This window comes from Balaenoptera borealis, assembly GCF_965194805.1.
Source record: "Balaenoptera borealis genome assembly, chromosome: 5".
Lineage (NCBI taxonomy): Eukaryota > Metazoa > Chordata > Mammalia > Artiodactyla > Balaenopteridae > Balaenoptera > Balaenoptera borealis.
The window spans coordinates 93,838,702-93,862,078 of record NC_138862.1 but is presented as its reverse complement, the minus strand read 5'-3'; the positions used below and the strand labels follow the sequence as shown (position 1 = coordinate 93,862,078).

Here is a 23,377-nt window from a genome sequence, read left to right as displayed (position 1 = left end):
AAATCTGGAAAACTCATTTATTAATTGTGTTCACTGGACATTGGCTAAGTGCTATAAATAAATTCTGTTTATTTGTTAAGGCAACACTGGAAAACAAGCATTAATATCTCACGTTACAGATGAGAAAACCTCAGTGAGAATCACCTCACACCGGTCAGAATGGCCATTATCAAAAAATCTAGAAACAATAAATGCTGGAAAGGGTGTGGTGAAAAAGGAACCCTCCTGCACTGTTGATGGGGATGTAAATTGATACAGCCACTATGGAGAACAGTATGGAGGTTCCTTAAAAAACTAAAAATAGAACTACCATATGACCCAGCGATCCCACTACTGGTCATATACCCTGAGAAAACCATGATTCAAAAAGAGACATGTACCCCAATGTTCATTGCAGCACTATTTACAATAGCCAGGACATGGAAGCAACCTAAGTGTCCATGCACAGATGAATCAATAAAGAAGATGTGGCACATATATACAATGGAATATTACTCAGCCATAAAATGAAACGAAATTGAGTTATTTGTAGTGAGGTGGATGGGCCTAGAGTCTGTCATACAGAGTGAAGTAAGTCAGAAAGAGAAAAACAAATACCATATGCTCACACATATATATGGAATCTAAAAGAAAAAAAAAAGGTACTGATGAACCTAGTGGCAGGGCAGGAATAAAGACACAGACATAGAGAATGGACTTGAGGACACGGTGGGGATGGGGAAGCTGGGACGAAGTGAGAGTAGCATGACATATATACACTACCGAATGTAAAATAGATAGCTAATGGGAAGCAGCTGCGTAGCACAGGGAGATCAGCTCGGTGCTTTGTGACCACCTAGAGGGGTGGGATAGGGAGGGTGGGAGGGAGGCTCAAGAGGGAGGGGATATGGGTATATATGTATGCATTTGGCAGATTCACTTTGTTGTACCACAGAAACTAACACAGTATTGTGAAGCAATTATACTCCAATAAAGATCTATTAGAAAAAAGATCAGTGAGGAAAATACAATCATATGACTTCAAGAAAAGAGGAGAATTTATTTTTAATTGGTGTGCAATACCATCAAAAAGATGGCTGAATATAGATAAAAACATTAAAAGCTTTGACCGTCACAGATTATCTTATACCTGGGTGAACACAGCTTAAAAAATTTCGTAAGTTCATGGAATAGTTATTCCACATCTCCAACTGCTAAAAAAATGTGACCTCAATTTATCAGCAAGCTTGTAAATCAATAACCCATAAGTATCTGTGGGAAATATGAAAGATAACCATAAACCCCTCTAAATTTGGTTTTGCTCATAACAATTTTTGATTTTTGGATGCAAACAAAAACAAAGAAGGAGTCAACATGTTCACAAATTTGAACTGGAAGGCAAAGCCTCTATGTATCAATAAATAAAATAACCTCATGGCAACCGAGCAGAATAGCCACAGGACTTCTGGGAATCAAATAGTTATACCTAAATTTGTTCAGGTAAAAGAAGGCCCAAATTGCCTTAGATCTCTGAAACCCACCTCATTCTCAAATGAAGGAAAATGAAAAGAAATTTAGAGGTTACTTTTTTTTTCTACCGTAAGAACTGTCGGAAACCCAAAAAACTTTTTAGGAGGGAAAAAAAGAAAAGGAAAAGCTGACTCTGTTTAATCGCCTATGGATATTACTGCAAAAGCAAACCAGCACCATGAAAAAGATATATATATACACACACACACACACACACACACACACACACACACATATATTTCTGAAGAAGAGTACTAAGTAAATATTTCTTTGGGAGTGGCTGAGGATTAATTTTCTTGCTTGATATGATGTCACTCTTTTCCGAAGGAGCTTGAATTATCAACTTGCAGATAGATAGGGCTGATGTACAAGTGAAGTGTGCTGCCCCCTGCAGGGCACATTCTGAGGCTCTGTCTCCACATTCTTGTATGATCTGGATGCCTGACTTGTTTTAGCAGGAGACAAAGCTGTTTATTTCTCAGTGAGAATTAGGGTTTTAAAGGCACACAACCTCCGAAGAGGTGGCACTTTGACTAGAATTCACACTGAGGTGAAGTAATTGAGTGTTTGACTCAGTTTTCAAAGAAAGCTTTGCCTCTTCACACGTACATGTGGGACTGAGGAGGAGGGACAGTGTGGGGAGAAGAGAGGGATGGGGCAGGTATAAAGCAACCTTACCTACTTGACAGTCTGGTCAAATCAATGCCATCGAATATGTAGTACTGATATGTATGCATGAATTTAATATGTGTATGGTTGAGGCTCCTTCCTCCATCCCTCCATCCCTGTCTTCCTCCTTCCTTTCTTTCCTTACTTCCTTTCTTCCTTTCTTCCTTCCTAGTCCCTGGGACACTCACAGAACATCAACAGAAAAACTATGCAAAACTATACAAACAGAAAATAATGTCACGGTCACTGTCTCCTTCACGGGAACACTCAACCTTGGATCAAATACATGCCTCAATTACATCTTTTATTTAAAAGTGAACCTCTTTTACTGGCATACTACCTCAAATAGCATCAAAGCAAAATGAAACACAGGCAGCATTTAACAACGCTGGTAACCATAGGAACATATCATTAAAGAATATATAAACAGGAATGAATAATTAGATGAGAAATTCATTTCTACATTTATCTAAGACCTAGGAAAAGAAGCTCTCTTCTAACTAAAAAGTATGAGAATTCATAAAATGAGAATTTTAATATTGCCTAGCTTAATGGACAAATCTCTTTGTAGGCAAGTGACTAAAAAATATTGCAGTGCCCATTGTCCAGACGTAACACTGAATGTAGGCAAGGATCCTGATGCAGCCAAGGAGTCTGCTTTCAGGATGGGAGGTGGGCAAGAAAACCTGACTGACATCATGGTGAGAGAGGGAGAGCAGTTGTTGATCTTTAAAAATGGGAAGCACAGTTTGCCTCATTTACTGGAGGCATCTATATATAGTGGTAAGACTGAGGGAGGGAAGAATCTGGGGCTTATGGATTATATCAGTTACATTGTCAGCTAGGCAGCATCACCTGTGCAGGTCATCTGCCACTCTACCTTTGCACCTAGGGAAGCCCTACATAAACTCTATGGTAGCCTAAGTTGGTTATTAACTTAAAAAAAATTATAAATGGTCTTAAAGGCCATCTAGCACATGATTACGCAGCGGAATCACCTAGTAGGGGGTCAGTAGGCAAATATGATTTTCAGAACCTCACCCAACTCTGAGGATCTAATACTTCAAATGTTTTCCCAAGTGCCTCTGATGCAGCTGGACCAGTGTTTGAGAACCATTGACCTAAGCCAGCTTCCTCATCATATAGCAGCAGAAACTAAAGTCTAGAGCAGTTGTGGTAGATTACATTGCTGGTCTCAATTTACCCCCTCCCTATAGCAATATCATATCAATAGCTTTGTCATGGCTTTGCAGTAAGCAGAAGAATTTATGTCCTTGGGCTTGACCACATGCTTTTCTTTGGCTAATGGAATGTTTCAAGCATGGTATGAGCAGAGGCTTGAAATGTGCTTCTACGGTTTTGCTTTCTCTCTTAGAATCCTGCATTTTGCCATAAGAAGAACAGACATCAGGTAGCCATTGGTCTAAGGACGATGAGAGACATGTGGATCACACTTGGGCCTTTTTGCAGCTTAGAGCTAAGCCTAACCACGCCCAGCCAAGACCAGCCTAGATCAGTCAAACCCAAGTTAACCTGATGATTATTATAAGTCACTGAGTTTTAGAGTGATTTGTTATACAGCATTATTGTAGCAGTAGCTGACTAATACAGAAATGAAGTAATTTACCCACAATTGAATCCTAGCATTGGAACTAGAAGTTATATCTTGTGAATCTGAGGTTTGACCTCATTCTACTGCTCTATATTGCCTGTTTCCTTTTGCTTCCTTTCCTTCATAGAGTGAAGCACAGATATCCATTGCTTCCATAAGATCCCTCTGGTCAGTCTACATTCCCTATATTCCAGAACGTTGTCACCTTTCCTCATCAGAGCTTACCTTTCCTTCCTCATCTTGTTCCTTCAGGATTCTGTTTTCATGTTTCCAAAGAGATTAGGAAAGTCTCAAACTAATTCCCACAACTGTGTCTAGGGGTCACCCATTAATGAGTTAAGCACTTCTAGATAAAATTTCTTTTTCATAGTACTTGGGGATGACTAGAGACTTAATGCCAAATGGTGGGAATTTAAGCATAATATATGGCAATTGATAGGGAAAATATTTTTAGGTTAGTAGCTTTGGTGTTTCTCAAATTATATATAATTCAAATATTATAAGCCCTAGGGACTTCCCTGGTGGTCCAGTGGTTAAGACTTTGCTTTCCAGTGCTGGGGGTGCTGGTTTGATCCCTGGTCGGGGAGCTAAGATCCCACATGCCTTGCGGCCAAAAAAAACCAAAACATAAAACAGAAGCAATATTGTAACAAATTCAATAAAGGCTTTATTGAATATATTTATCAAAAAAAATATATAAAACAACAACAGCAACAACAACAAAAAACAAATACTGTAAGCCCTAGATTGTACTCAGACACGCCTTGTCCAAATATTTTATAAACTCTCTGCCTGACAGGCTAAATAAATAAATAAATAAATAAACTGTAAGTACAGGCCATTTAAGAGAAATGCTCATAGGGCATTTCTATTTTGTTCCTTCTGTGGAAAAAATTTTCACAAGAAGAAAATCTTTAGAGAGAACACATTTTTTCTTCTCCAGAATATGTAGGTGTTTTGTTAAAGATAATAAAAATTTTGTGGTTCCTTGACCTTACTTTGCCTGTAATTTCATATTAAAGATTTTATTTTTATTCTGAGGTTGAGATATCATAACTTTTTACCAGGTAAATGACTAATATTGGGATGATTTTGCAATATCAAGAAGAAAAACAAAGAACTGGAGTGTAAAGTTAAGTCTAAGAGGTCAACTTCTCTTCAGTGTTAAGGTAGCCTACCTCATTCTCTGGTTAGTGCAGAGAAATCCTTTAGCTTGCTGCTACCTTGATCTCTACTTTTGAAGGAAGAAGCTAATAGCTAAGACCTTAGAATTTGCATGAAGACACCTGTGAGTACAGAAACCAATGAGACAAAAGACTCTTGGAAAACTGTAACCTTCTCCAAATATTCCGATGAATCCCAAACTCAACTAAAGCACAAAGGTTGTCTGCAATTCTGAACTTAAAACACACACACACACACACACACACACACACACACACACAAATACTTGTTGAATTAACATAAGCACTGAATTTTTAAATTGCCAACAAAACAACTATACCAAAATATTCTCAATTTTATTGGTTTGAGTTTCATGTCAAACCATGATGGTTTTTAGTACTTTGACGGTATTGTGGAAGAAAAACAGACTAAGAAGTGATGTCTAATTTAAGTCCCAGTTGTTTTTCTTGGTAAGTATTTTGTGCTAGAATATGTGCTTTTGAAGACAGGGTGATGTCTCGTTCGTTCACTGCTGTATATCCAACACATAGCACGGTGCTTAACACATGGTCACTAATAAGTGCTTGATAAATATGTGCTGAATGAGTATGAATGACAAATACAATTTGAAAGTAAAGAAGAAGGCTATCCACTAACTTAAGAGGATTCTGGAGACACTGGATCGGAAAGGTTTCAAGCTTGAATGTCTACAGTGCCGTCTGAGGAGGCACTATATGACACTAACATTCTGGGTGCTATTTTTTGCTTTGAGTGCTGGAAGCAGTAAATGTCTCCTGTTAGGCCCAATACCAAAGTGAAAAAGGGCTGTTGGAAAGAGAAGGAGTAGTGCAAGTGTCTTATCCTATGGTCTGTGAACCCCTGAAAGCCATGGAAGGGCTTTAGGGGACCACAAACTGTGCACCATCTTCCTCAAGCATGTGCCTGGGGAAAATCTTTTGTCTCTCAGGGCAGCCAGCTCCTGATTTTGTCCCTTGAAAGTAGACTAATTACACCAAAAAATATTTCTTTTTGGTGAGCCCACCTTGGAAACCATTTAGGCCATTGATATCTTTAAGATGGTGCACATTTCAATGCCAAGTACAACTTGAATTGGATGGGAAGTCTTGGTATTCTCTGCACAGATGGAGGACCCGAGAAGTTGGCACTTCCTCAGCCTCTGCTGCTTCACTAAGGAAAGATGCTCCACATGTCAGGCTTTTTACATGGGCCCGTGTTAGTGTCAACAGCCCTTCCAACAATCCCCGAAGAGGTCCTTCTACTGCTGTGAAAGTCTTCAACTTCCTCAGAGCCAAGAACTCAAATCATTGCCTTTTCAGTAAATCTTTGTCAGGATGTAAGAGCACACTATGAGGTTCTTTCCTGTTAGAGAAGTGTGTTGGCAATCCAGAGAAGAGATTTAGGAGAGATTTGGTTTGGTTAATCCTTTTAACTTTTTTTTAAGAGAAAAGAAACCCCTTCTTAGAACAAATTGGATGTGAGAAGTTCATTCCAGGACTAGCTTTATAATGGCTCATATCTTAGTTACATAAATGAGGCAAATCTTTTGATCAAAATGCTGAATTTACTATTAGAGATACTGCTGAAGAACGATGAGTTTTTTTGGTCGAGCTGTTATTCTGAATGAGGTTGGTGGAGTCAGACAGAAATCTGAATTTTCTAATATTGGAGGTGAGACTGATAAAGTCTGGAGGGTTTCTAGAGACAGAAATCCACAGACACTCTGCAAATGGCTTATGTCTTATGAAGGTCATTTTTTGTCCAGATGACTTTAGAATGGAAACAAATTGCTGACATAGATAACCTTGATAATATGAAGTTAACAAAGATAATCTCATTGACTTGAGGACAAAGGAAATGATGTAATATGAATTTTGATATTTCTTGACACATCCCCCATGTGAGATATTGTGAGCTACAGGAGCTCTGACTCCATCTGCTATCAGACTTCGTGAATCAGAATTTTACCTCTTATTGCCATTAAATGAAACATTGACATTGATTCAATGTCAAATATGTTATTTCAGTTTCTTATTCCAGAAAAAGTGTACAACCTTCTCACAAGTGTGAGAAAGCCATAATTCCTTGTCAATGCTGTTTTGTTAACTATGTGTAGATCAATTTCCAATACAATGAGATAAATAATAAGCACATTTTTTTCTGTGTATGTGTTTATGAGTATTGTTTTTAAGTGGATGCTTATCAGTTGAATCAGATTCTCAGAGGGGTTTATGACTTGAAAGAAAGAGAGAGAGAGAGAGAGAAAGGAAGGAAGGAAGGAAAGGAAGGAAGGAAGGAAGAAAGAAAAGAAAGAAAAAGAAAGAAAGAAGGAAGGAAGTAAAAGGAAGGAAGGAAAGAAAGAAAGAAAGAAAAAGAAAATTTAAAATGAACAATCAAGGTGGGAAATGAACTGATCAGGCAGCTTGCCCCTGTTTAGTGGGGTTCCTCTGTACTCGTTTCATGGGAGTTCTGAAACAAAAGTAGCTGTTATTGCCTTTTCTCACTCCACTTTGCTGAGTGATGCAGACCAGAGTTGGCCTGTTCCTCACGTTGCAGGAGATAAAGCTGCACACCAGATAACTCACGTGTCTGAGAGCATGGCTGAAAACGAAGGCGAGAAAACAGGAGAGGGAAACAGGAGTGGAAGAGGAAGACTTGTTTGTTTTTACATTTCCTGATGCTATTAAATCTAGCTCAGCTCCTGAGGCTATTAAATCTATCCTTGGATCTAAGGGTCAGGGGGCTTGGGAGGTAGACTAGAGTTTACTCTAAAGTTCTTCTTGGAATAATTTTATTACTTTAGGAACAACTTATAAATACATAAGAGTCGCTGCTTCAAAATGGCTAATTCCCAGCCTGACTAGGGACTTCCCATTTTGCTAATTAGTTCAGAATTGTGATGAGGTCTGGGGGTGTTTGAGAAGAGGAGGCTGGCTGATAACAGAAGATGAGTATCAGGTTGTAGAAGTATGAATGCAGGTACGGTGTGACAAGGTATTTCCAACTCTCTCTAGCTCTGAAGAGGTGATACTATTATAGAATAATGGGTGCAAACACTTTTAATGAAAGTGACATATCCCAGTATGAGTTGTCATATAGTGTAGAGCTTTATGCCTTTTTTCCTTGCTGAGTTGCCGACATGGAAACTATTCCTAATGCAGTTGAAAGGTGTTCTTGAGCTCACCAAAGCAAAGGTCTGTTCTTCTGCATCTGAGAGATTGTAAGTCAACGATCTGTGAGAGTAGGTGTAGACTTGTTCTTAAATTTTTACATTCTGAAATTTGCCATTCCCTGTTTAACATCTCTAAGAGAATAACTGACCAGGGTGGTAGGGATTTTATGTGGTTGAAAGGCAGATATATAGTGACTTCTCCACTTACAAAAGTAGTGAAAATAGCCCCTATCTCTTCAGCCTTAATGGATGTCTACAAATGTACATGCAGACATAATTTCTAGTCTGTGATGTGTGGGGCATTCTTACATTCAACAGTGTAATTGCCACGGTGGTTTGGGTCGTGGGACAGCCCGGTCTTTAAAGTTGGCATGGACTGCATACTCTCTGGCAGTGTTCCAAAAACCCCTTTTGACTTAGAACAGAGCAAGGTTTGTGGGAAGATGTATGCATTTGAATTAAGATCAGGGAGAGAGTGGCTAGCAGAAGGAAGTATATAACTATTGAGGTACTGGTGTGGTGTGCTGATGTTGGGGCAGGTTAGAGGGGTTTTGTTTATGGAACTCATCTGCAGGATGTGTTTTCTAATCATGTTACTTTTTTCCAGAACATAATTACATTTGTAATTATGTTACAAATTTCCTTAAATTTGTGACATCATGTTTGTTTTTTTATTGAAGTATAGTTGATGTACAATATTGTATAAATTACAGTTGCATGATATAGTGATTCAAAACTTTTAAAGCTTGTACTCCATTTATAGTTATTATAAAATATTGGCTATATTCCCTGTGTTGTACAATATATCCTTGTAGGTTATTTTATACGGAATAGTTTGTATCTTTTAATCTCCTACCCCTATATTTCTCCTCCCCTCTTCCCTCTCCCCACTGGTAATCACTGAGTCTGCTTCTTTTTTGTTATCTTCACCAGTTTATTTTATTTTTAAGATTCCACATATAAGTGACATCAGACAATATTTGTCTTTCTCTGTCTGACTTATTTCACTTAGCATAATGCCCTCCAAGTCCATCCATGTCGCAAATGGCAAAAGTTCATTCTTCTTTATGGCTGAGTAGTATTCCATTGTGTGTGTGTGTGTGTGTGTGTGTGTGTGTGTGTGTGTGTGTGTGTATATGCCACATATGTATATATACATATATATGTGTATATAGATACACACACACTATATATATATATATATATATATCACATCTTTTTTATCCATTCATCTGTTGATGGACACTTAGTTTGCTTCCATATCTTGGCAATTGTGAATAATGCTTCTATGAACATTGGGGTGCATGTATCTTTTCAAATTAGTGTTTTTATTTTTTTCAGATATATACTCAAGAGTGGGACTCCTGGGTCATATGGTAATTCTATTTTTAGTTTTTTGAGAAACCTCCATACTGTTTTCCATAGTGGCTGCACCAATTTACATTCCCACCAACAGTGTAGGAGGGTTCTCTTTTCTCCACATCCTCGCCAACATTTGCTATTTGTGGTCTTTTTGATGATGGCCGTTCTGACAGGTTTGCGGTGATATCTCATTGTGGTTTTGATTTGCATTTCCCTGATAGTTAGCAATCTTGAGCATCTTTTCAGATGCCTGTTTGCCATCTGCATGTCCTCTTTGGAAAAATGTCTATTCAGGTCTTCTGCCCATTTTTTAATCAGTTTGTTTGTTTGTTTGATTTGAGTTGTATGAGCTGTTTATGTACCTTGGATATTCACCCCTTATTAGTCATATCATTTGCAAATATTTTCTCCCATTCAGTAGGTGTATGACATCATATTTAGATGTACCTGAAAACATGAGGTTTTAGAGCTAAGATGGGCTTTAAGAATAGACCTTCTCAAATGTCTTATGCTAGTTACCTCTTACTTTCTACTTGAAGCGCCTCTAGAGACTAGCCTGTTTTAGGTTAGATGTTGGTGTTAGAACTTGGACTGAGTCAGATCTGACTTCCAGACGAGGACCCTTTTTCAATATACCACGTTGCTTCAAATTAAAGGAGAAAAAGAGAATACAAGGACAAATAGGTTTTTGTTATCTTTAATTAATGCAGAATAGTAAAATAATAGTATTCTTTTTATTCCCTTTTTAAAAAAAAATTTATTTATTTATGGCTGTGTTGGGTCTTCGTTTCTGTGCGAGGGCTTTCGCTAGTTGTGGCAAGCGGGGGCCACTCTTCATCGCGGTGCGCGGGCCTCTCACTATCGTGGCCTCTCTTGTTGCAGAGCACAGGCTCCAGACGCGCAGGCTCAGTAATTGTGGCTCACGGGCCCAGCTGCTCCGCAGCATGTGGGATCTTCCCAGACCAGGGCTCGAACCCGTGTCCCCTGCATTGGCAGGCAGATTCTCAACCACTGCGCCACCAGGGAAGCCCTTTTAATTCCTTTTTTGTATAGCAAACATGCACGTATTGGTAAGTGGAGATTTTTTTTAGTAAAAAATTTTGTTTTATTTTAAGTAAATGAAATAGGGATATTAATGCTCTTTGAAAGCTAAAGAAAACAGACAAAAATTTATTTACAAAATTTTCAAGCTCTTAACCTGTCTTAGGTTGCACCAACGTTGAATCTATTTTTTCCTAGTTCAATGTAGATAAAACAGTAGTAACTCAATATATGTTTGTTTAATGAATGAATAAATTGAAACAAACATTCGTTTGGGAACTAGTAAATGCCAGGCCTGCTGAATATCATCTAACCCTCAAGATTCAACTCCTTTCCCACCTTTCTTCAAAAGCCTCTGAAATACTTTAATAAAAAGCCCTTTTCTTTTACTATATCTATGTAGTAGACATTATTTGCTTATTTTTCATATCTAGCAATTTTTTACAACTATTTACTTACATACATAAGCAACTACTACTATTTTGCATGTTCCAGACTCCCCTAGGAAAGTCTTGCACTTACTAGCAAATTAATAATTTTTTGAAATAATAATAATTTTATCTACTTTAAGGTCAATTTACAGGTGTCAAGTATATTAGGACTAATTTAAATCTTTATTTTTAGGTAAATTGAGCTCCAAATATTTAGACAGAACCATATAAATTAATGAAAATTTTATATGATAAACCTAATACTTTATTGTTTACTGAAGACAACATGTGATATAGAAACAGAAAACTAGGGGCCAAGACAAAATAGTGAAAATGTGGGAAAAATCAGGAAGTATCAGAAGACTGTTGACAATTATTTCTCACTTTCATATTAGTGTTTTAGCAGATCTTATTCTAGTTGGTTGGAAAGGTTCATGTTCAATTACATTAAACCATCTTGAAATGCAAAGAAAAAAAAGGCCACACACAGTTTGGAGACGAGAAGATTTGGAGGAGGGAGTTGGCTTCTGTACTGGATTTTCAAATATTTGAAAATATTTCGTTTGGAAGTGGGTTTCCATTGGGTCCATGTGGCCTCACTGGGAACTACTTGATGGAAGTTTTAAGGGAGTAGAAATCTATTTTAATGAGGAAAACAGTTTAATAATTAGCACATTAGATGTTTTTTGGGGATAAGTGTGCTTTTCACTTTGAATATATTTCATCAGAAAGTCATTGACAATTTGTGGGGAGAGGATAGGATAAGAACGGATTTGTATGTTGTGAAGGAGACTGAACTAGTAAATTCTAAATTTTTATAATTCTAGGAAATTCTGACTCTCGTCTTGACATCTAACTGACCTTTGGTATGACTTCTTGCTGCCATTTTGAATAATAAATAAAAAAGATGATCTGCAGTTTATTACTGGTTAAGTGTTTCAAGTACTACGTTACCCCACAAATACAGTGGATCTTTGTATTTTCCTTTATTATGTAATTGGTAGTACTTCTAGCATCTGCTTTTACAGGTCATAGGTTAAGAAGAATCTATAAAAATACAGTGTTCATTTTTTAAAGGATCATGTCATTATAGCAGCACGCCAGGGTAAGTAGTTCCTGGGATGTCTAAAATTTATATTGGGTTGTAAAACTGAAGTATGGGCCAAGGGTTAACAACCTTGAATTTTGCCCTTAAAATTAGTCTCAGAAAATCTACTTCATTATAAATACATTACTACTGAGTAGTGTCCTTCTGATTGATATGCCCAGAGCTCCCTTTTTCAGCAGTCTTTTAAGCACCAATCCTTCATTTTGGTTCTAAAAATGAAATGGGCTCCTCCTCCCTAGTTGGGACATCAATTTTTACCTGCCAGTATAGTTTGATGAGCTTGCTTATAGACTGTTCACTTCCTCCACAGAGCCAGAACATGTAGTCAGCAATCATGGCACTCCTAAGAACAAGGACAGATTTTTTGAAAAAACAAATTTATAGGACAGAAGGAAAACTATAACAGGCAGTATATATAAATACCGAAGAAGAAGATTTTGTAATGTATAAATTTGACTAGACTAATATTAAGCAAAGCATAAGGCACATTTTAGAATGTAGAAAGTAGGTCTTTTTTTTTGGTACCAAAACTAAAACTGTAAGAGAAGCAACACACCATTTGTCTTCTACATTGCTTTTCTGTTTGTACAGTATAAGAATATTTAAAGACTATGAGAGAATGCTTTGTTTTGGTTACCTCTTATTAAACTTCAAAGCATTTATAGAGTAACATATATTTTATAGACTCTAGAACACCTTCAAACCTAGCATAGCATGTATAGCTAACTATTATACTGGTACTAAAGCATATCTCAGACTTTACCTAAGTTGGAGATTATTCACCTCTGATTAAAGTAGTCTCCTTAAAATTGAAAATAAAAAATTTCCAATTCAACAAACACTCCCCTCCCCCAGCCTTTGTGTTTAATTGAATTAGTTTTGGAATCTAGTGTGTACGACCACTGCATTAGTCTTATTAAGCTGAGGGCATATTAAAAACTATTGTGCAATGGATATTAATTCATTGCTTAGCACCCTTTGGAAAAACAGTTTACTTTTATGGCTGTTTCTCTGCTAGGCCTCTCTTTTCTCCAGAGATTCCAAATCCAATTAAATGTGACTGGAAGTAATTCCAAATTGTCACGTTGGCCAGTTAGACATATAATAATCCTGTGTACCTAATCACTAGTACCAAAAGTTTATTTATTTAAGCAGACCTATCACTGTGTACCCTGAATGTTTCTCTTATCTTTGCCTGCAGATATGTGTTGTTTCCTGACATAATTGTAAATTGAATTAGAAATTTTCCTTCCCTGAATATATATGTTGTCTAAGGCAGAGCAGCTATAAACTTACTATGGTACTCCGCTGAAGAATTAGAATGTTTAGATTCTCGCTGAGGACAGACAAAAATTAGGACTCTAAAGGTTAACAATGGGAAAAAAACACCACCATTTGAAGGATTACGCAACTCAGCATTTCTCTTTTTACACATGTGGTATTAGAAAGAAGCTATCCACTGACATTTCAAAATAACTGGCAATAATTTAAGAATACCTAATCTTTCAGAAATCCTTTTATATTTTTCAAAGCCCTAGTTTAATGATAAGATAAAATGAGCTAGGAGGTTTTCATATTGCATGAACATGTACGGGGTAGAAAACAAGTTATAAAAATCAGACTAGAGAGGGGCAAAGTAAATTTCAAATATTTGCATTTTGATTGAAACACTTGTAAAAATTTTCTTCCCCTGACAACCTAAAAAGGAAGTCTACTTGACATGTAGATGCCTGTCACCTAATAGAAATCTATTTTATAAATTGGATTTATAAGAAATCAAGGAAGAATGTAAAGTCTCACTGCCAAGGACAGCACACATTGTATTCATAGAAGTTGGGTCCTCTGACGTGATGACTTGATTCTGCACTCTGATTCCTCCTTCCCTCAGCATTTGGATATGTAAATATGGCTCAAACAAACATTGCTTAATGAGAACACCAGCTATTAGTTAAACCAGGGATGAGCAACCTCTTTCTGTAAAGGACCAGATAGTAAATATTTCAGGCTTTGTGGGCCATGACTACTCACCTTTGCCTTTCAGAAGCAGCTGTAGACAATAAGTTAAAAAATAAGGGCGATTGTGTTCTGTTAAAACTTTATTTACTAAACACATGTGCTGGGTCAGATTTGGCATGGTTTGCCTAACTCTAAGATAAACAAATTATTAGGTTGAGCAACAGGTGGCAAGCATTGATATAATTGCCAATCAATAGTCAGACGCCAGCTTCTATACATTCTGGTCACAGGCCTCCTTAAATATTTCAGGGACAACATACATATTGTACTAAAATTACTGAGCAGAGTTCAGGAAAGAAACATTACAATTTTGAAGCATGAAAAAACTGTTAAAGATAATCCTGGATCATAGACGCAGTATCTTGAGTTAAGCAAAATCTGAATCTATTGTTTCTATTATATTAGTTATTGCCACCCTTGGATTGGAACAATTGTGAGAGAAGAGGAGGTAGGTCACTACAGTGGGCTTCTAGGTCTTTCCTGCATTTGTAAAGCTTTTGGTGAGTTGGTTTTGAGTTCACCATTGTAAAATTAGGAGTTTTAGCATTTTTATTAATGTTTTCCAAAAGTTGCTTTTTCTATTATAATGTGTTGTCAGATTGCTACTTTCTTTTTCTTTAAATTTTATTTATTTGCATGATTTTAAAAAATTTTTATTTATTTTTTGGCTGTGTTGGGTCTTCGTTGTGGCTTTCTCTAGTTGCTGGGAGCGAGGGCTACTCTTCTCATTGCGGTGCGCGGGCTTGTCATTGCGGTGGCTTCTCTTGTTGCGGAGCACGGGCTCTAGGCGTGTGGGCTTCAGTAGCTGTGGCGCGCAGGCTCTAGAGCACAGGCTCAGTAGTTATGGCCTACGGGCTTAGTTGCTCTGCAGCATGTGGGATCTTCCTGGGCCAGAGATTGAACCTGTATCCCCTGCATTGGCAGATGGGTTCTTAATCACTGCGCCATCAGGGAAGTCCACCAAACTGCTACTTTCTTAAGTATGATTTTATGACACCTGGGGGCTCAAGTCTTTTTCCAAAGGAACACATCTCCAAATTTATATTGAAATAAGTGAGGAATTAAGATTCATTGAAATTTGCTACCTGCCCTCAGTGAAGCACAATTATTATAATCATAAAAAGATACCTGTGTTAAATAACAAACTATGGTTTCATAGAGCTGCATGTTTGCTGGGATATTTTTCATAAGTATAGTGTATTTCTTACAGTACCTGGCACAGAGCTGTGTTCATATTAGGAACACAATTTAGGTTGTAGTTGCTCCAACCCCATTTTATTCCCAGTGGCAATGGCAGTTATACTTTTACCACCCACCTTCCTTTGTCTGGTTCCCCACCATGGTTCTGTCCTACAGCTTAGCATTTATGTATCAGTGTAGAAATCAGTGGAAGAACGTGAAAAGGGCATGGAAATAACATTACGTATACCATGCAATAGTTGTGAGGCAAGAATAGTGGTTTTTCATCATGCTGAGTTTTTAAAGGGCAAAGATAATTAATTAATTAACCCAGAGTATCTATAAGGAGTCAGGTACCTGTGGGATCCTGGTTTTGGCTAACTCACCTCATGAGTCAAGAGGAAACAGAAACCCATCACTCTGCCTACTTTTCCTCAGGTATCTTTGTTTTCCTTTAGACCAATATCCTAGATGCTAGTCAGTGTGATTCACTGTTGCTTCTAAATGTCCTCCTGTCATCATCTTTATTCTATTCAGCTTACTTTCATTAATCTACTGAATGTTGTAGCTGCACTGGAACCGTAAGATCACATTAGCCAACGCTTTTTTTTTTTTAACATCTTTATTGGAGTATAATTGCTTTACAATGTTGTGTTAGTTGCTGCTGTAAAACAAGGTGAATCAGCTATACATATACATATATCCCCATATCCCCTCCCTCTTGCGTCTCCCTCCCCCCCTCCCTATCCCACCTCTCTAGGTGGTCACAAAGCACCAAGCTGATCTCCCTGTGCTATTCAGCTGCTTCCCACTAGCTATCTATTTTACATTTGGTAGTGTACATACGTCCATGCCACTCTCTCACTTTTCCCAGCTTACCCTTCCCCCTCCCCGTGTCCTCAAGTCCATTCCCTCTGTCTGCGTCTTTATTCCTGTCCTGCCCCTAGGTTCTTCAGAACCTTTTTTTTTAGATTCCATATATATGTGTTAGCATATGGTATTTGTTTTTCTCTTTCTGGCTTACTTCACTCTGTATGACAGACGCTAGTAGTTTAATATCTGTGGGTTTTGAGATTTACTAAGTGCTGAGTGAGTACCATGATAAGCCCTTTACATGCAGAATGTGAATCCAGCCCACCCACAGTTCTGCACCAGATCGCATCCTGTCTTGTCCACCCATGGAAACTGCTCCAGCAATTCTCTTTCTCTTTCTCTCTTTCCTTCTTGCTCTCTCTTTAAATTTCTCCTTTTTTCCTGGGGCTTTTCTACTAACACACAAAAATGCTGTTCTTTCTACCACCTTAAAACAAAACAAGATAGCCCCCAAACCCCTCTTGATTCACTTCCCTTCCAGTTAACTTAATTCTTTCTCTTAAAGAAAACCCAAGCAAACGAAAGAACAAAAACTCCCCTCACAAAAACTCACTCCAACAAGGCTCTTATTCCTCCCACTTCACTGAAACTGCTCTTGTCAATGCTACTAATAATCTCCACACTCCTAAACACAGTGGCTCAATTCTCAGTCTTCATTTTACACATACTCTCAGGTGTAACTGGTGTGATTGTTCTCTCTTCCAGCACCTACTTCCTGCTGGGCTTCCACAACTCTGCTCTTTATGATTTCCCTCCAATCTTACTGGCTGCTCTTTTCAGTCTCCTTTGCGGTTGTCTCCTCATCCCTCTGGACTCCTAAACTTGGAGCTCCCCAGGGCCCAATGCTTGGACCCATTCTCTTTCTTTCTGTACTTAATCACTTGGTGATCTCACCAGTTTCATGGTTTTAGACACCATCCATTGGTTGACAACTCGTACATTTATACCCTGAGTTTAATCCTCTTCTTGGATCTGCAGACTCTGACAAAAGCTGCCTTTTCAACATCTCTACTTGGATACCTAATAGGTATTTCAAACTTATTTCCATACCTGAGACCCTGATCTTCCTTTTTTCCTCTTCCCCAAGCTCTAGTAGTCTTCTCCATCTATCCAGTTTCTCAGGCAAAAAATTTTGGAGTCATCATTGATTCCCCTCTTTCTCTCACATTTCCCATCCAATCCAAGATAAAATTCTGGTCTGGTTATCTTTGACCTATTTCAGAATCCTGCCTCTTCTCACCACCTCCAGCATTACCATCTGGTCCATCATGTCTTACCGGGATTATTGCAGCAGACTCCAAACTGGACTCCCTGCTTCTCCCTCCATCTATTCTCAACACAGCAGGCAGAACAATCCCATTAAAATCAGTGCACCAGAGTAGGTCACTGCTGTGCTTAAAACTGCAAAGGCTTCAGTCTCACTCAGAGTGAAAACCAGTCTTTAAAATGGCAGTTGAGCCTCATGCCATCTGGTCACATATTACTTGTCTGATCTTATTTCCTACTTGCTCCAAACTGTCCACCTGCTTTCCTCAAAAAGAATAGGTACTCTATTGCCTCTGGGATTTTGCATCTGACAGTCCCTGTCCTAGAATGTTCTTTCCCTAGACGGCCCCTGACTCTCTTGCTCACCTCCTTCAGGTCTTTATCAGGTGTTATTTTCTCAGTAAGGATTACCCTGACAGACTCCAATACCATCCATACTCTTGCTTGTTTTTGCTTTTTCCACAGTATTTATCACCATTCCACATAGTGTTTATTTTATTATTTTTCATTTTGGTGGTGTTTATTGTCGTCTTCCTCTACTATGGGGGTCAGCAAGCCATGGCCTGTGGGCCAAACCTAGTCTGCCACTTGGGTTTGTTAATTAAGTTTTAATGCAACATAGCAATGCTCATTCACTTGTGCGTTGTTTATATTTTGTCTGTGGCTGCTTTGGTGCTACCGTAGTAGAGTTGAATAATTATGACAGAGACCTTATGGCCCACAAAGCCTAAGATATTTACTATCTAGCTCTTTACTGGAATGGAAGCTCCCAGAGGGCAGAGGTTTTTGTCTGTTTGAGTCACTCCTCTCTCTGCAGTGCCTACGATAGTGCCTGGCACTATTAGTGTGGCACTATATAGTGTAGTCGTCACTCAGTAAGTATTTGTTGATTAAATGATGAAGCATTATTTTATTTATTTATTTAAACTAAAAATATTTACTTCTCATTACAAAAATCCTGAGGCCTACAGAGTTACATAGTTTACTAGGATTGTAACACAAGCAGTCTGGCCCTAGGTCTACCTCACTGTCTGTATTTAACAGAAAGCTTTTGTACTAGAGGTGACATGGGAATGGAGGGGCAGACTGGGCTTTGTCAATTTAGTTAGTCCAATGTGGAATCCAATGCAGCATTCAGCTCATATGAGAGCTTAATAAATGCTAACGGATGCTGATGTATTTATTACATAAATCAAAGAGGAAAAGTACCAGGAAGCACAGTGTCTTAATGTGTTGGATTTAAAATTATTATTATTTTTTTAAAAATTATTTTATATTATTTATTTATTGTTTTTGGCTGCGTTGAGTCTTTGTTGCTGCGCGTGGGCTTTTCTCTGGTTGCGGTGAGCAGGGGCTACTCTTGGTTGTGGTGCGCGGGCTTCTCATTGCGGTGGCTTCTCTTGTTGCGGAGCACGGGCTCCAGGTGTGTGGGCTTCAGTAGTTGTGGCACGTGGGCTCAGTAGTTTTGGCTCGCGGGCCCTAGAGCGCAGGCTCAGTAGTTGTTGCGCACGGGCTTAGTTGCTCCACGGCATGTGGGATTTTCCCGGACCAGGGATCAAACCCGTGTCCCCTGCATTGGCAGGCGGATTCTTAACCACTGTGCCACCAGGGAAGCCCTAATATTATTTTTAACATGATGTCTTTAGAAATGTGTCAACAATTATTGTTTTTCTGCAAGCAAATCTACCATTCTTTTGATACTGTATTTGAATTCATTAAAAAATTTTTTTTCTGAAGTCACATTTACTTAATACATCTGTTAAATGTAAAAGGGTCAGAATCTGGCTTTCAAATATATATGCATCTAAAATAAAAGATTTTTATGTCATGAACTCAGCTTATTGTGAATCAAATCCTATTTCTATCAAATAGCAAATACACAATAAAAGAATTTGACGTGTTATTATTTATACGATAAGTATCAGTGTTGTTTTCCAAATTAATACTGAAAAAGGATCACTATGTACAATATAAAGATATTCATGCCAGGTGACTTTACACATTGAATATTTCTAAACAGACTGTGCAATTCTAAAAGTATGAGAATTATTGACATTTCTCAAGGCCTATGTTCAGATTCAAAATTTATAGCATTTCTACTCAGTGTGGCCACATGGTGGTGTAAAACAGTAAGATATGGGTAAACAAAAGAAAATCATAGCACACCATCAGCTGCGTGGTCTCATTGGGCTGACTGGCTGGGACCTTGAAAAGTCATTCCGTTCAGCACCTTGCCTTTGGGCAGGATCACACTTAAACCTTTCAAATGAGACTGATGATGAGAACCTATTCTGTTTTAAAGACCTCCATGGAAGGACATTACTCTGCTTTCCTCACTGATTCCAGAGTTTCACAGCCATAAACAGCATCTTCTGCAGTTTTAGTCTGCAGGCTTCAGTTTTCTATCCAGTGATACTTGCAACCCCAAGTAGACTTTACCCTCTGAATAGCAGTTCTACATATCCTCACAATAATTTATTAATCTTCCCTTCCCTAGGTTAATTAATTAACTCCAATTGCTTTAATCTTTCTCTGTGGGTCCTCTTTGCTTGACATTAGTCAGTTTCATGGTTGTCTTTTCAACTTGTTTCAAATTCCTCCTCCTTTTCTTTCTTCTACAGCCAGAAATTGACCTCTCTCAAGAGTCCAAGGACAATCTTATGGCGTTTGTATGCAGCTATTTCATTTATGTAACTGGTATAGGTACTTCTTAGAAATGTATCTGTTGGATAGTTTTAACTACAGAATTCTTTATTTTCAACATATTTAACAGGTTGTTTCCTTCTTTTTGTACTTAAAATAGCTCAAGAGTGTATGTATATACATGCCATTACTTTCACATAAATTAATATTGATGCAAAGTGCATATTCCTTTTGAATACAAATACACACTAGCATTAAAAAGATTATATTCTGATTGGGAGGAGAGCCAAAGTAGCAAATTCACTCAAGCAACCACACACACGATGCATCTTTTTGCAGGCTCATATATTTTCCACGCAGCAGTCAGCCACAATGATCTTTAAAAAATGTAACTGTAAATTACCTCAATAAAATCCAAGCTCCTATGGTTGCCTCCCACTCTTGTAAGAGGCTGTTCTTGTTTTCCTCTTCAACACATTTTCCATCATCCTCCAGTCAAGGAGGATGTTATTCAGTTGCTCAAAGCAAATACGAAGTTTCCTACCTTGGGACATTTGTGCATGTGGTTCCTCCTGCCCGGACTCTATTTCCTCAATTATTCATCTGGCTGCTCCTTCTCAAGATTTAGGCCTTTTAGGCTTTAGCTTTAACACTGATAACCTCTTCAGTGAGGCCTACTCTGACCATTTTATCTAAAGAAGTTCTGCCCTACCGCAGCCAGAACCTTATCCTTTTCCTGCATAAGTCTCACATTGTGTAATTACTTGTTGGTTTACTTGTTTATTACCCTCTTTCCCTAGACCTGTATTATCTGATATGGTAGCCACTAAGCCATACGTGGCTATTTATATCTAAATGAGTTAAAATTAAAAGTTAAAATTCAGTTTCTCAGGGTACACGGGTACATTTCAAGTGCTCAATAGCCACATGTGGCTAGTGGCTACTCTGTTGAATGACACAGGACATCTCCATCAACACTGGGAGCAGCTCTAGACTAAACCACAGGAAACTACCATTCTAGTGCCTCTTACAGTACCTGGTAAATAGTAGGTGCTTGTGGGGTTAATTTTAAGTATCAACTTGACTGGGCTACGATGTGCCCAGATATTTGATTAAATATTATTCTAGGTGCTTCTGTGAGGGTGTTTGGGGGTGAGATTAATATTTAACTCTGTAGACTGAGTAAAGCAGATTGCTCTCCCCAGAGCGGTGGTGGTTCATCTGACTTGTTGAAGGCCTGAATAGAACAAAAAAGGCTGAGCAAAGGAGAATTCACTTTCTGATTGTCTTCAAGCTGAGACAGGTCTTCTCCTGCCTTTGGACTCACACTTGGATTGGAATGCACATCATCGGCTCTCTGGGTTCTTAGGCCTTTAAACTCAGACTGCAACTGTAGCCCTGGCTCTCTGGAGTCCTCAGCTTGCCAGCTACAGATCATAGGACTTCTCGGCCCCCATAAATGCATAAGCCAGTTCTCTATATATTTACCTCCTATTGGTTCTGTTTCTCTGGAGAACCTGACGAATACAGTGCTCAGTAATTTATATCTGCTTTTGTCTGTGCTTTGCCCTGGTCATCCTCTCGCCCACTCCACTACCCCTAAGTCATCTGAGGGTCAGCAGGAGGCCCAGCTCCTATAACGCTGTGGGTTCATGCATTTCAGTAGTTGGTGGACATTGAAGAAGTTATAGTTTCGTCTCTGGACCTTTGTAACAAGTTTGCCTCTGTAACTAATTGCTTAATTCTTTGAAAGTTGTCCCCGAGACCAGGTCTCTACCTTTTGCAGACCAAATCTAATTAATATGTTCCTACCTTGATTATCATTCCAGATGTGGTTATTATGGAGTTCTAGCCATGCTTGCTCCTGCAAGATTGTCCAGTAATGGATGAGAGTTTTTCTTGAAGTTCACTGTCTGCCTACTAGCCTGGAGTTTCAAATATTGCCTGTCTCTAGATTCTCAGTTGATAACCACCACACACAACAACAGTAATAGTATCGTTATTTGTAACAGCAACCAATATTTCTTGAGTGCTTACCATGTATATAGTCATTGCTTTTATATCTCATTTAATTCTTAGAACCAAGCTATGAAATGAGGAAACTGAGGTTCCTCAAATTGAGGAGACTAGTTTTCCAAAAAAGCAGTGAAAGGGTCAGAATTGAAACAGATATATTTGTCTTCAAAATTTGGCCTCTTAACTCTGGTAATGTACTATTTCCATAATGCCATTCTTTTCTTGTGCATCTTTTACAAGCCTTTATTAACTTCTGTTGGAATTCCTTGATGCTAATTTCTTGCCAAACTGTTGACTTCCCTGGTGGCACAGTGGTTAAGGATCCGCCTGCCAATGCAGGGCACACGGGTTCGATCCATGGTCTGGGAAGATCCCACATGCCGCGGAGCAACTAAGCCCGTGCGCCACAATTACTGAGCCTGCGCTCTAGAGCCCGCGAGCCACAACTACTGAGCGTGCCACAACTACTGAAGCCTGCGTGCCTAGAGCCTGTGCTCCGCAACAAGAGAAGCCACTGCAGTGAGAAGCCTGAGCACCGCAACGAAGAGTAGCCCCCGCTCGCCGCAACTAAAAACTGTATTACTGTGATTGATTAAACAGTGAAGGTAATTACTATTTCCTGTTGGTGCCTGGTCCTCCTCCCCTGTCCCTATCCCATGCTTGTCTCACCAGCAGACATGCTTTCTCCTTAGTTCTGGCTTATTACTCTGACGCAGTCAACTTTTCCTCTCCTGGCCATATCAAGAAATGTGTTATTACTCGTATAGAAAAATATATGTCTAGTTGAAGAGGCCTAGATGAATAGAACTCATTTCAGATTATATGTGTATGTTTGATTTTATTTTTGATGATTAATTTTTCTTTGTGGAGACCCCGAAATAGGGTTATCAGCATTATCGATAAATGTTTATTATGCTTATTACAATAAAGTTTAGAGTCATGGCAACATTCAAAAGTATAAGGACATGATGCTGACCTCTGTGAGATGCCAATTTGAATATTGATATAATAGCCATATTTGAAAAGAGTAATCAAAATATAATACGGTTTTATAGCTGTAAAAAACTATGCAAATATTAAGTACATAATGTTAACTAAGAAGTACAGAGCATAAGTGCTATAGAATCTTAAAGGGGGAAATGATTACTTTTGGCTGTAATGGACTGATTGAGTGCTAAGACCTGAAGAATGGCTATCATTATTTTTAAGTGGTGATGAAGAAAAGGGAGCTTTTTTTTTTCCTTTGGCCAGAGACATATTACATACAAGGGCACTAAAGGTGGAAAGTATTAATGCAG

The 23,377-nt window shown here is 38.5% G+C and overlaps 1 protein-coding gene and 1 long non-coding RNA gene across 2 annotated transcripts in view; both read right to left on the bottom strand.

Moving 5' to 3' along the window:
• The window catches only part of LOC309629817, a 613,218-nt gene that overhangs the window by 87,528 nt on the left and 502,313 nt on the right, over positions 1-23,377 (bottom strand). The window lies entirely within an intron of this gene.
• SPATA16 (spermatogenesis associated 16) overlaps positions 1-23,377 on the bottom strand; it is a 224,464-nt gene that overhangs the window by 76,335 nt on the left and 124,752 nt on the right. The window contains exon 4 of the mRNA XM_082394297.1: positions 12,345-12,429. Coding sequence (XP_082250423.1) covers positions 12,345-12,429 — 85 coding nt within the window. The remainder of the gene's footprint in view (positions 1-12,344; positions 12,430-23,377) is intronic.